General features: G+C 36.2%; 1 protein-coding gene across 1 annotated transcript in view; it reads right to left on the reverse strand.

Annotated features, from left to right (window-relative positions):
- Positions 1–392: 392 nt before the first annotated feature.
- Positions 393–14553, reverse strand: part of ENTHD1 (ENTH domain containing 1) — a 147505-nt gene continuing 133344 nt past the window's right edge. The window contains exon 7 of the mRNA XM_004447832.3: positions 393–1633. Within this exon, the coding sequence (XP_004447889.1) occupies positions 1032–1633 (602 nt within the window). The 3' untranslated portion in view covers positions 393–1031. The remainder of the gene's footprint in view (positions 1634–14553) is intronic.

Here is a 14553-nt window from a genome sequence, read left to right on the forward strand (position 1 = left end):
TAGATGGACGCCCTAACCACTGGGCCAAGTCCGTTTTCCCCTTTTAATTCTTAACCTTGGTGAAAATAAACTTCAGTTTATTGGGGGTGGGATCCAGGCATTAGTATATTTTTAAGATTTCTCCTTTCTCTTCTAAATAATCAGCAAGGAGGGATATAGACGAAACAAGATTAGCCATAACTTGGTAATTGCTGAAGATGAATGATGGGAAGGAACATGGGGCCTATTATACTGTTCTTTCAAACAAAACAAAACAACCTTCCCTAATGATTCTAATGTGTAGCAGGGTTGAAAATCACTGGTCTATTATCCCCTAACTAGAGCCTTTTGCCCCTAAATAACTGAAGCATTTCTATTTGAAAGGCGGCCTTAATGAGTTAAAAAGATACAAATAAGATGAAAAGTAGCAAATTTATTTTCCAAAACAGAAGGGAAAAATAATAGTGCACTTGAATTCACTTTGCAATATACATGAACAATAAACACACCTGTTCCATGCCCTGCTAGTCTCAGTTTAACTCCCAATCCACTGTGGCATCCAAAAGAAGGGAAAGAAAATCTGTGGCCTTCTGCTTGGAGAACTTCAAACTTGGCAAGAGAACATGTGAAACATATACACCAAACTTAATCCTCATATGTTAAGGCAAAGGCTTGTTAACAATGAAGCTCCATAGAGTTGAAAAATAAAGGGCTTCTTAACTGTCTACTTATTCAAAAGCTGTGGAATAATCATTTGCAGTTTGAGGTCTTACCACAACTTTCACTAATGTTGAGATTATCTGGGGGTAAAGTACAGAACGTGGAAGAGTCAAATTCCCCTAGTTTCAAATGAACTAATATTTACATCTGAAAATATCATCAAAGGTGACATCTTTCCTCTTTAAAAAAATAAACTACCCAAATGAGTTTCTTGGTTTGAAAACTTGACAAGGAAAAATTAAACCATCACCCCTTTTGGCGATAGTAATGAGACTCTATAAAAGGTTAACTTAAGTCTCTGAGTTCTATAAAAAAAATGGCTATTGAGATTATTAGATTTGATTGGAATTACCTTCAGAAGACTGGGAAACCTGCAAAGATGTGCTCATTTGTTGACTATTCCCACTCATGCTTACCAGATGGCTACTGATCACATGGAGCTCTTGGATTACCATACTCAGATCTTCATGTAATCTGATGATAGCACTTTTCACCTCTCCTAAAAGAACTTTGATGGAATTGTTTCCCTCAGGCTCCCTAGGTAGGCCTTTGGTTGTCTGAAAACTAGAACAGGACATAGAGGTGAAGTGGTCTACATTTTTGGTGGGAAAGTCTACCCAATTACTGTTAGAAATATGACTTGTCTTATTTTGAGCTGAATCTGAGTTATCTGGAAGAAGTTCCAGTAGGTTGAGGTTGTCATTTTCTTCTTCATCAGAAGACATTGGACCCTTAGGAGCAAAGGGGTGATGAACCTTGGCTTTCTTATCTTTATCTTTACAGGAGGCAGAAGACTGTTGACAGGATAAAGTCCAGAAGGAGGGTCCAGCCAAAATGGGGGGTAAGAGATGAACTGACTTCTCTGGAGAGGCTGAATCAGGAGATGACACAGATAAAGTAGAAAAGGAGGATGTTCTTTCAGAAACAGTTGAAACTAAAATGTATAAATGAGAGAGAAAGTTACGCAACCTACAAATGAAAGTAATCGCTAAAATAATTTTACACTGTAAAAAGCCTATATGGATAGTCTCAACAGAAATTAACTACATAAGAGTTTTAAATGTTAAATATTCACAATAAGCCTACATAGACCCAAAGTAGGAAACAGAGAAAACATAGAGATGCATTGCAACAATACCATGGAAATGAAATTAAAATAGAATTAGCAATATTCCTCCTGACTCCCAAACTCTGTCCAACATATTTTTACACTACATTTATCAGAAAGAACAGAAAAATAAAGTATTAAACTCTATTCTACTGACTGTCAGCATTTTAAGCTGGCATTTAAAGGAGAAAGTCTAAGAAACTTCAACGTACGTTCTTCTTTTTCCTAAAGAGGCTATTATGACAAAATGAACTACCAACTAGAAGTACCCACAAGATAGTGAAATTAATATTTTTCTCTAGATGATCAAATGTAAGCAAGACTTGAAATCTAACCACCCAAGATCCAGAATACTTTAGCACACACATATAATTATTTTTTTCACCAAGAAACTTAAAGTGAAATAAAAAGCACTGCACACTTATTTTCCATAAAATTAAAAATTTGACAAACTCTTTACTTCCTTTCAGGAAAAAATCACATTAAGTCTTTTTTCAGACTTCATTTTAAATCAACTTTTCCCAAACTGTGTTCTTAGGAAGATGTTAAAAGACGTTCTGGTGAAACAGAACGCCATTGTCAAAACAGGACTGGGTAACTGTATATTGTGACTCCTATTAGGAGATTAATCACATCCATTAGCACATTATAAGTTCTGAGAAATCTACAGTAATTTTATCAAGTGTTTTCCCACCTTTCTTTACCACAAAACTTTTTTCTCTCTCCTTGGAATGTCTATTTACATTCATTTATGCATTAGGTGGCACATATTAGGGGCACTCCAGTTCTAAACTGTTTGCAACCAAATCTGGACTGGCTACTAAAAAAAAAAAACTTCAAAGTGTGCTTACCAACTTTGCACACATGACTTAATCTTCCTGAATTATTTTGTTTTACATATTCATGTCCCCGTTGGACAAGATTGGATCGCCTATAAAAATATGGTCAGAGGCAGGAGATTTCTATTTTCTGTTTCAAAGCTCTCCCAGCCTATCTCCAGTTCTCAGGAAAAGTTTCAGTTACAAATACTTTTGTGGGGTGAAATGAGTATTCTCAGTTGATGCAATAGCAGGACAGGAAAAGGAAAGTACGGTTTTCATCAGCACATGATGAAAACAAGGCGAGTGCAATTAAGAATGGAGGCCAGGCTCTAGCTGACATTTTATCCTTGGAATTGAAAGATGGTCCAATCGTAGCAGGCAGGTTGGGGACGAAAGCCTCAATATATTTGTGTCCTGAGTCATATTGTTATATTCTGAACTGGGTGTAAAGTTTTCCTCTTTTTAAACCTCTAAGTTACTTACTTTTGTTTTGTTTTTTAATTCAATGTTTCACAGTAGACATTTTTTCATAAGTCTGGTACTCTTAGTTGTCTGCTTATGATTAAGAATGAAAATTTAAAAGTTGACTGGAAGCTCTGAGCGTGAGTATGGGACTTGTTGACTTGGAGCTGCAGTGTATGGTCATTTAGGTGGGCCATTTATTGGAAAACCACTAATGTCACTATCTTTTGTTCTTTCCTCTTAGGAGAGTTGAATTCCTGAGACACATTTTTCTATTTTTTGCCTAGAGGGTAAAGCCAGTGTATAGCAGTCCAACAGGAAAAGGGGGCCTGGGTTCTCAGCCCTCCTGTAGTTTTTGTTACACTCCCCACACCCTCAACTGTACCTGGCGTCTTTTCAGAGATCCTCCTCTAACCCTCTCGAAAAAACAAACCTTCGGACTTCTGCGAGGGTGGTAGGTGTGAGTGGGTGTGGAGGGCAACTGTTTACCTGTTTGATGAGGAGGAAGAGAAGTCTAAGGATTAACCACTCTCTTTTCAAATAACTGATTCTTAATCCTCTTTATTTAACACTACCTTTAACAATAACATGTGGAGTAAGTTTATAACCCCGTTTTAAATATGAAGCAAAGGAATTTCAAGGTGGCTAAGAAAATTTCCCTAGATCACAAGGTTTTAAAAAGGGGCAGAGATAGGGGAAGCAGATTTGGCCTAATGGATAGGGCATCTGCCTACCACATGGGAGGTCCAAGGTTCAAACCCAGGGCCTCCTGACCCATGTGGTGAGCTGGCCCACACGCAGTGCAGATGCACGCAAGGAGTGCCCTGCCATGCAGGAGTGTCCCCCACGTAGGGGAGCCCCATGTGCAAGGAGTGCACCCCATAAGGAGAGCCACCCAGCATGAAAAAAGTGCGGCCTGCCCAGGAGTGGAGCCGCACACACCGAGAGCTGACGTAGCAAGATGACGCAACAAAAAGAGACACAGATTCTGGGTGCCGCTGACACAAGCAGACACAGAAGAACACGCAGCAAATGGACACAGAGAGCAGACAACTGGGGGGAGGGGCAGGGAAGGGCAGAGAAATAAAAAAAAAAGGGGACAGAGATGGGATTCAAATTCAGTCTCTTTGATGTCAAAGCATAACTACTAGGCTATACTTCCACACCATTGCACTACATTAGAATTATTATATTCTGGCATAGCTTTTACTATACTAGAATTATGTTACACTCTAGGTATATTAATAAAATTTAGAAGGCAGGCAACCAGGATGGTGAGGGGCCTCGACATCTTATCAGACAAGGAATGGTTGATGGATTTGCTAATCTTTACCCAAATAGAGATAGTGGGAGAAGGGGTGAGAGGCCAGCTTCAATGATTTGAATATAGCCACAAAACCTTAGTGATAATATCTTCCATTTCTCATGTTTTACAAGAGTTAGAAGTAGGATCAATAGACAAATTGACCATGAGGTGCAGAGGTGCCCAAAGATGTACTTACCAAATGCAATGGATGTGTCATGATGATGGGAACGAGTGTTGCTGGGGAGGGGGGGGAGAGATGGGGTGGGGGGGTTGGGTTGAATGGGACCTCATATATATATTTTTAATGTAATATTATTACAAAGTCAATAAAAAAAAAGAATCAGGTAAAATTGAGACTCTATGTTTTGCATTTACTTTTTTTAAAACCACCCTTATTTTACAAGTGATAACAAATTTGTCAGTCTAACCTGTTTATTTATTTAGTATTTGTATCTCATCATCCTTCTGTATACATAAGTATCTTTGAAGAAATTATTTTTCTTAATCTATCACTGCATTTCAATTCCTATTTTTTTAATAGAATAAAGGCAGTTTCTTGCCAGAAAAAAAAAAATAGGTGAATGTCACAGAAAAACAGATTTTAGCTCAATTCAGAAAAGAGAACTTTCTAGTAGTAGAGGTTGTCCACACATAAAATGAGCCGGCTTGGGAAATGGTAAGTTTCTTGATACTTATGGATCTCATGCGCAGCCTGAATGACCATGTGGAAGGGATGTTTCAGGCCAGATCCAGGAATCAGATGGCAGAACTATACTTCCTTCCAGTGATGAGTCTCAGATTTTAGGACCCAAAATATATCTGTTGATATGAAGAACACTATTCTAGAATTAAGAGTTTGAGTTCACTCTCGGTAGAAAGAATGAGTTAATAAAACCTTTAAGTAGGCTAAGAAGAAAACAGTATTTGAGTCAAATATTTATAGATTGTTATTTTATATATTTAAAGATAGTGCAGCTGTTATTTGGTACATATATGAGTGACTAAAACATACTGGTATTGAACTTTACAAGAGTGGTTCTCAAAGCATGGTCCTTGGAGCAGCAGCAGCAGCAATAGCAGCAGTACCACCTGGGGATTTGTTAGAAATGCAATTATTGGGCCCTATCCCAGACATACTGAATCACAAACCCTGAGGTTTCAACAAGCCTCCAGGTGTTTCTGGTGTAGGCCAAAGACATAAAGGAGTTGAAATAAGTAATCGTAGATGTTCAAACAAATCTCTGTAATAAATTCAATGAGATGGTGAAAGAGATTAGGGACATCAAGGAGACACTGGGTGAGCAGAAGGAAGAATGTGAAGGCATACAAAGAAAAAATAGCAGTTCTTATGGGAATGAAAGTCACAAGAAATGAAATTGAAAATATACTGGAAGCATATAACAGCAGATTTGAAGAGGCAGAAGAAAGGATCAGTGAGCTTAAAGATAGGGCCTCTGAAAGTAAACATACAAAAGAGAGTTAAAGAGAATGGAAAAAATTGAACAGGTCTCAGGGAAATAAATGACAGCAAGAGACTTGCAAATATATATGTCACTGGTGTCCCAAAAAGAGAAGAGAAGGGAAAAGGGGCAGAAAGAATATTTTAGGAAATATTAATGGTAGAAAATTTCCAACCTTACTGAAGGACACAGATACACGTGATCAAGAAGTACAACGTACTCCCATTTTAATAAACCTGAATAGACCTACTCTGAGACACATACTAATCAGAATGTCAAATGCCAAAGACAGAGAATCTTGAGAGCAGCAGGAGAAAAGCATCGCATGCAAGGGATGCCCAGTAAGATTAAGTGTTGATTTCTCATCAGAAACCACAAAAGCAAGAAAGCAGAGGTATGGTCTATTTAAGATACTGAAAGAGAAAAAGTGCCATCCAAGAATCTTTTATCTGGCAAGACTGTCTTTTAAAAACAAGGGCAAGTTTAGAATAATCACAGTTAAACAGAAATGGAGAGAGTGTGTAATGAAGAAACTACTTTGCAGAAAATACTAAAGGGAGTGATAGAGCCTGAAAAGAAAAGAAAAGAAAAGAAAAGAAAAGAAAAGAAAAGAAAAGAAAAGAAAAGAAAAGAAAAGAAAAGAAAAGAAAAGAAAAGAAAAGAAAGAGAAGCTTGGAAGAGAGTCTAGAAATGAAGATTATATCAATAAAAATAAATACAAGAGTAAAAGGAGTAGTGGAAACAAGATATGACAGATAAAACCCAAAGATTAAAATAGGTGAAGAACTGTCTCTACAGTAATAACATTGAATATGAATGAATATAAGCCATCTATATGCTGTCTAAAATGACTCACCTTAGATACTAGGATACAAATAGACTGAAAATGAAAGGCTGGAAAAAGATATTCCATGCATGAAGTAACCAAAAAAATAGCTGGAGTAGCTATATTTACAGTGGATGAAATAGACATTAAAAGCAAAGCTGTTATTAAAGACAAGGAAGGTCATGATATACTAACAAAAGGGGCAATTCACCAGGAGGAAGTAACAATCATAAATGTATATGCATCTAATTAGGATGCCCCAAATTACATGAGGCAAAATTGAAGAGAGAAAAGGTATCTCTACAATAATAGCTGGAGACTTCCATACGCCACTCTCATCATTAGATAAGTCATCTGGGCAGAGAAGCAATAAAGAAAAAGAGAGCATAAATAATACGATAAACAAACTAAACCTTATAGACATATACAGAACACTGCACCCCAAAACAGGAGGATACATTAATACATTTTTTTCTCAAGTGCTTATGGATCTTTCTCTAGGATAGACCATATTTTGGGCCACAAAGCAGACCTCAATAAACTTAAAAAGATTGAAAATATAAAAATAATTTTCTGACCATAATGGAAAGAATCGGGAAGGCAACAACATGCAGAAAAAAGGGAAAATTCATACTGTTAAATAATCAGTGGGTCAAAGAAGAAATTGCAAGAAAAATTGATAAATACTTCAAGATGAATAAAAATGAGAATATAACATATCAGAACCTATGACTGCTGAGATATAGTCCTCAATACTTACATTAAAAAAAAGAAAGAGTGGCTAAAACTCAAATGGTTAAGTTCCTGCTTCTCATGTAAGAGGTCCAGTACCTCCTAAAAAACAAACAAACAAATGAAAAAACAATTTTCTTCAGGGAGCAGATATAGTTCAGTGGTCTTGGGGTCAATCCAGGTACCTCAAAAAAAAAAAAAAAAAAGTAAAAAAAAGAAAAAAGAAGAGTTCAAATCAATGACCTAACTACACAGCTGTGGGAAGCAGAAGAGAACAACAAACTATTCCCAAAGCAAGCAGAAGGAATGAAATAACAAAGATCAGAACAGAAATAAATGAAACTGAGAACAACAACAACAAAATAGAGAGAATCAACAAAATCAAAACCTGATTCTTTGAGACAATCAATAAAATTGACAGCCTTTAACCAGACTGACAAAGAATAAAAGAGAAATTTGCAAATAAATAAAATCAGAAATGAAAATGGGGACATTAACCACCAACCCCACAGAAATAAGAGATCATAACAGAATATTTTGAACAATTATATACCAACAAACTAGACAATGTAGATGCGATGGAAAAATTCCTAGGAACATACAATCTACACTGACCCTAGAAGAAATAGAAGACCTAAACAAACCAATTGCAAGCAAGGAAATTGAAAAAATCATCAAACAACTCCACAAAATGAAAAGCCCAAGACTAGATGGTTTCACAGGTGAATTCTACAAAGTATTCAAAGATTTAATACCAAACTTACTCAAACTCTTTGAAAAATTTGAACAGGAAGGAACACTACCAAACTCATCCTATGAAGCAAGTATCACTGAATAACAAAGATAGATAAAGATATTACAAAAAAAGAAAACTACAGACCCATTTCCCTATTGATTACAGATGCAAAAATCCCCCACAAAATACTAATTGAATCCAACAACACGTTAAAAGATTTATTCATAATGATCAAGTAGATTTTATCCCAGGCTTGCAAGGGGGGTTCAGCACAAGAAAATCAATCAGAGTAATGTACCACATTAATGACTCAAAGAAGAAAAATCACATGGTCATCTTGATTGATGCAGAAAAGGCATTTGACTTAACATTCTTTCATGACAAACATACCCCAAAAGTTAGGAATCGAAGGAAACCTTCTCAACACGATAAAGGGCATATATGAAAAACCCACAGCTAACATTGTACTCATTGGTGAAAGACTGAAAGCTTCCCCATTAAGATCAGGAACAAGACAAGTGTGCCCACTGTCACCACTGTTGTTCAATATAGTGTTAGAGGTTCTAGCTAGAACAATCAGGCAAAAAAAAAAAAAAAAAAAGAAATAAAAGGTGTCCAAATTGGAAAGGAAAAAGTAATTCTGCTACTCACAGATGATATGATCCTATACCTAGGAAGTCCCAAAAAATCTACAACAAAGCTACTAGACCAAATAAATAAATTCAACAAAGTGGCAGTATATAAGATTAATATGCAAAAATCAGTAGCATTTCTATACAGAGGAGTAAGTCACGAAAAAAATTCTATTTATAATAGCAACAAAAAGAATCAAATATTTAGGAATAAACTTAACCAAGGATGTAAAGCACTGGTATTCAGAAAACTACAATGTGTTACTAAAAGAAATCAAAAACCTAAAGAGATGGAAGGACATTCCATGTTCATGAATGGGAAGACTAAATATTGTTAAGATATCCATTCCACCCAAATTGATATACTGATTCAATTGATATAATGATTCCAAAAGTTTTTTGAAAGAAATGTAAAACCCAATTATCAAATTTATTTGGAAAGGTTAGGGACCCGATAGCCAGAAACATCTTAAAAAGTTAGACCAAAGTTGGAGGATTCTCACTTCTGGACTTTAAATCGTATTACCTAGCTACAGTGGTAAAAACAGCATGGTACTGGCATAAAGATAGACATATAGACCAATGGAACTGAATTGATTGTTTAGAAACAGGTCCTCACATCTATGGTCAAGTGATTTTTGACAAGGTTGTGAAACCCACTCAGCTGGGGCAGGACAGTCTATTCAACGAATGGTGCTGGGAGAACTGGATATCCATATTCAAAAGAAAGAAAGCAGTCCCTTGCCTCATACCTTATATAAAAATTAACTCAAAATGGATCAAAAACCTAAATTTAAAAGTAAGAACCATAAAACTCCTAGAAGAAAATGTACGGAAACATCTTCAAGACCTGGTGGTAGGTGGTGGTTTCTTAAAACTTACATTGAAAGCATGAGCAATGAAAGAAAAAAAAAAAAGGATAAATGGGACTACCTCAAACTTAAAACACTTTTGGTGCTTCAGAGGACTTTGTCAAGGTGAAAAGGTGGCCCACTCAATGGGTGAAAATATTTAGAACACACATATGTGATAAGGATTTGATTTCCACACTATATAAAGAGATCATACAGCTCAACAACAAAAGGGCAAGCAATTCAATTAAAAAATGGGGGAAACGGACTTTGGCCCAGTGGTTAGGGCGTCCGTCTACCATATGGGAGGTCCGCGGTTCAAACCCTGGGCCTCCTTGACCCGTGTGGAGCTGGCCATGCGCAGTGCTGATGCACGCAAGGAGTGCCGTGCCACGCAAGGGTGTCCCCCGCGTGGGGGAGCCCCACGCGCAAGGTGTGCGCCCGTGAGGAAAGCCGCCCAGCGTGAAAAGAGGGAGCAGCCTGCCCAGGAATGGCACCGCCCACACTTCCCGCGTCGCTGACGACAACAGAAGCGGACAAAGAAACAAGACGCAGCAAATAGACACCAAGAACAGACAACCACGGGAGGGGGGGAAATTAAATAAATAAATAAATCTTTAAAAAAAAAAATGGGCAAAAGACTTAGACATTTCTCCCAAGAGGAAAAACAAATGGCTAAAGAGCACATGAAAAAAATGTTCAATATCACTAGCTATTAAGGAAATGAAAATCAAAACTATAATGAGATATCATTTCACACCTCACAGAACAGCTATTTAAAAAACAAAAACAAAAAAAACAAACCAGAAAGCAACAAGTGTTGGAAAGGATGTGGAGAAATAGGAATACTTCACTGTTGGTGGGAATGTAGAATGGTGTAGCCTCTGTGGAAGACAGTTTGGCAGCTCCTCAGGAAGCTAACTACAGAACTGTCGTATGATCCAGCAATTCTTCTACCAGGAAAATATCCAAAAGAACTGAAAACAGTGATGCAAACAGACATTTGCAAACCAATATTCATAGTGGCATTACTTACAAGTGCCAAAAGACAGAAACAACTCAAATGTCCATCAACCAATGAATGAATAAACAAAATGTGGTATATACATATAATGGAATACTATGCCTCTGTAAGAAGAAATGAAATTGGGACACATATTTGTAATATGGATGAACCTTGAGAACATTATGCTAAGTCAAATAAGCCAGATATGAAAGGGCAAATATTATATGTTCTAATATAAACTAAATGCAAAGAACAAATACATGGAGTGAAAACCGAGAGTATAGGTTATGAAAGATAGGATGAGGGCTGAGAAGGGGTACTGATGCTTAATGGATGTAGAATTTTCAATTACCTTGACTGCAAAAGTGTGGAATGGATAGAGAGCTGATGGTTATACATTATAGTGAATATAACTAACACGGCTGGTTTATAAATGGGATTGCGGCTGAAAGGGGTAGTCTAGGAATGTAAATGTCAATTGAAAGAAAGCTAGAGAATAATCTAGGGACTGATTATTCATAGTGAACATAGTGAACCCTGAGGTGGATGAGGATTGTGGTTAATAATACAAATACAAAAATGTTCTTCTATGAACTAGAATAAATGTATGTCACTATGACAAGGTAGTAAGACTATGGTGATGCATGGGAAAATATAATTAATATAACTTATGAGCTATATTTAGCAGCAATATTGCAATATTCTTGAATCAATGTCAAAGAGGGTACTATATAAATGCTAAGGGTCAATAATAGAGGGGTATGGGATTTTATCTTTTGGACTAAGGAAAACATTCAAACATTTACTGGGATGATGACTGCACAACTCTGTGATGAAAGTGAGAGCCACTGAGTGTATACTTTAGATAGATTTGTACAAGGCATGGGACTGTAAAATACAGTAAATGATGTGATGGAAGATGGACTGTGGTTAACAGTACAAATATGAGAGTGTTCTCTTGGGAACTACAACAAATGTATAATACTAACACATGGTGTTAATAATAGGGTGTGTTAACGGGAAAAAAAAAAATCAAGTGCATGCTATGGACTATAGTTTGTGGTAATAGCCTGATCATGTTCTTTCATCATCTGTAACAAATGTTCCACAACAATGTAAGGTGTTGGTGGAGGGGTGATGTATGGGAATTCTGCACATAATGCATGATTGTTTTGTAGGCTCACAACTTCTCCAATTAAAAAAAAAATCTGCTCTTAGCTTTGTGTTGTGATGACTAATTCATTATGTAAAATTTTTATACATCAATGTGCTTTTTTTCTGGTCTATGAAAAAACAGGACAGATCAGATTATTAGTGGTGTGAGCCTGGCTTAAATATCAGCTTTACTACTTGATACTTATGTGACCCTGGGACCCAGTTTCCATATCTTAAAATGGGCGTGATAACATCTACCTAAGATAGGTTTTGAGGATCAAATTAGATTACCCTTTTGAAAGTCTCCATCCCCAGGCGGGGTTGTAGCAGGGTGCATTAGATGTTGCCTATCTTCCCCACAGGCGCCATGTCTCCACTCCCCTTTGTTAGAAGCATCATAAAGGACTTCTCTGTATTCGGTTGCCTTGCTAATAGACTCGGAACCCTTATGTGGATTTTTCTCTCCTCCAGGACAAAGTGCTTTCTTTACCTTATAAAAATATGCCAACCCTTTTCCCAAAGTGGTTGTACCATTTTGTACTTCTGCTAACAACATATGAGATTCTCACTGACCTACATCCTTGCCAATATTTCACGTTGTCAGTCTTTCTTAATTTTAGAAATTCTAGTGAGTGCGAGATACTATTTCTTTGTGCTTTTCACTTGCATTGCCCCAATGATGAATAACATTGAGCACTTTTCGTGTGCTTATTAGCTCCTTGTCTATTTTACTTCATAAAATGTCTGTTCAAGTCTTTTTCCATTTTTAAAAAACTGGGTAGTTGTCATTTTATTATCTAGTTGAAGAAGCCCTTCATATATTTTGGATATAAGTCCTTTATCAGATATACATATTGAGAATATTTTCTCCCAATTTGGGCTTGCCTATTTACTTTCTTAATGTCTTTTGATGAGCAGAAGTTTAAAATTGTAATGGATTATCAATTGTTTTGTTATGGTTATTGCTTTCTGTGTCCTAAAGAAATCTTTGCCTATCCCCATGTCATTTGACAGTCTTCCTATGATTTTTTCTAGATTTATAATTTTAGCTTTTACATTCAGGCCTACAGTCAATTTTTAATTCATTTATGGGTATGATATCATATGGCTATTCCAGTTGCCCCAGCACTATTTGTTGAAAAGACTTTTCTTTTCCCATTGAATTACTTTGGCATATTTGTTGAAAATCAATTAAACATATTTTATGGGTCTATTTCTAAACTCTCAAGCCCGCTCCATTGATTTTTTTGTCATTCCTTATGAAAATGCCACACTGTCTTTATTACTATTACTTTATTGTAAGTTTTGGAATCTGGTAGAGGGACTCCTTCAAATTTAGTCTTTTATTTCCAAGATTGTTTTGGCTATTCTACAGCCTCTGAATTTCCATATAAATATAAAATTCACCTTAACAATTTCTACCCCTACAGAAAGCCTTCTGGGATTTTGATTTTGAATGGGATTGCACTGAGTCTACAGTGCAATTGGAGAGAAATGACATCTTAACAATAGTCTTCCAATCCATGAATATGGTGCATCTTTCTATTTATTTAGGTCTCCTTTAATTGGTTTCAGAAATGTTTTGTGGTTTTCAGTGTAGAGGTCTTGCATGTTTCATTTTTGTTTTTGAGTACTGGGGGCCAGAAATTGAACCTGGGATCTCATATGTGGGAAGGTGGTACTCAACCACTGAGCCACATTGGCTTCCCTAAGCTGGTTTCCTCATTTATTTTGTTTGTTGTTTGCTTTTTCAGGAGATACCAGGAACTGAACCTGGGACCTCCCATTTGGGAGGTGGGTGCTTACTCACTTGAGCCATATCCACTCCCTTGAGCTATATCCACTTCCCTGTATGATTGTTATGAAGTATTTTTTTTTGTTTTTTGATGCTATTGTAAATGGTACTGCTGTCTTAATTTCAATTTCAATTACTTAATTTCAATACTTGTTCATTGTGTGCATATATTATTACAATTGATTTTGTATGATGACCTCTTATCTTACAATCTTGCTAAACTTACCTATTAATTCTAGTAGCTTTCTTTTTTGGCAGACTTTTTGGGATTTTCCACACAATTATGTCTGTGAATAGAAAGTTTTATTTCTTCCCTTCTAATCTGTAGATTATTTCTTTTCCTTACCTAAATCAACACAATGCTGAATAAAAGTGGTGAAAAAGATATTCTTTCCTTGTTGTTGATCTGAGGGGTAAAGTGTTCAGTTTTTCATCATTACTTACGTTGGCAGTAAATTTTATGCACATGCCCTTTATTGGCTTGGGGGGAGTTCCCTCTTATTCTTAATTTGCTGAGATTTTTTTTTCATGTATTTTAACTTTTTAAAAAATTATTCTGTTACCATGTATATATTTCCTCTTTTAATCATATTTGGATAAATATTTCAGTGCTCTTAATTGCATTCACCTTGTTGTGCTATCATCACCACCATCCATTACCAAAACATTTCCATTAGTCCAAATAGGACCTGTACATTTTAAGCCTTGATTTCCCATTTCCTATCCCCACCCAGTCCCCTGGTAACCTATTGTCTAGATTTTTAAAAATTGTGACTGGTGTAGAATACTGTCAAATGTTTTCATGAATTGAGATGATTATATTATTTCCTCCTTATTCTGTTAATAGGATGAATTATAGTGATTTATTTTCAAATATTAAGCCAACCTTGTTTTTGGTCATAGGCATTATCCTTTTCATATATTACTGAATTTGATTTGCTACTATTTTATTGAGGATTTTGGA

This window comes from Dasypus novemcinctus, chromosome 12 (genome assembly GCF_030445035.2).
Source record: "Dasypus novemcinctus isolate mDasNov1 chromosome 12, mDasNov1.1.hap2, whole genome shotgun sequence".
Classification (NCBI taxonomy): Eukaryota; Metazoa; Chordata; class Mammalia; order Cingulata; family Dasypodidae; genus Dasypus; species Dasypus novemcinctus.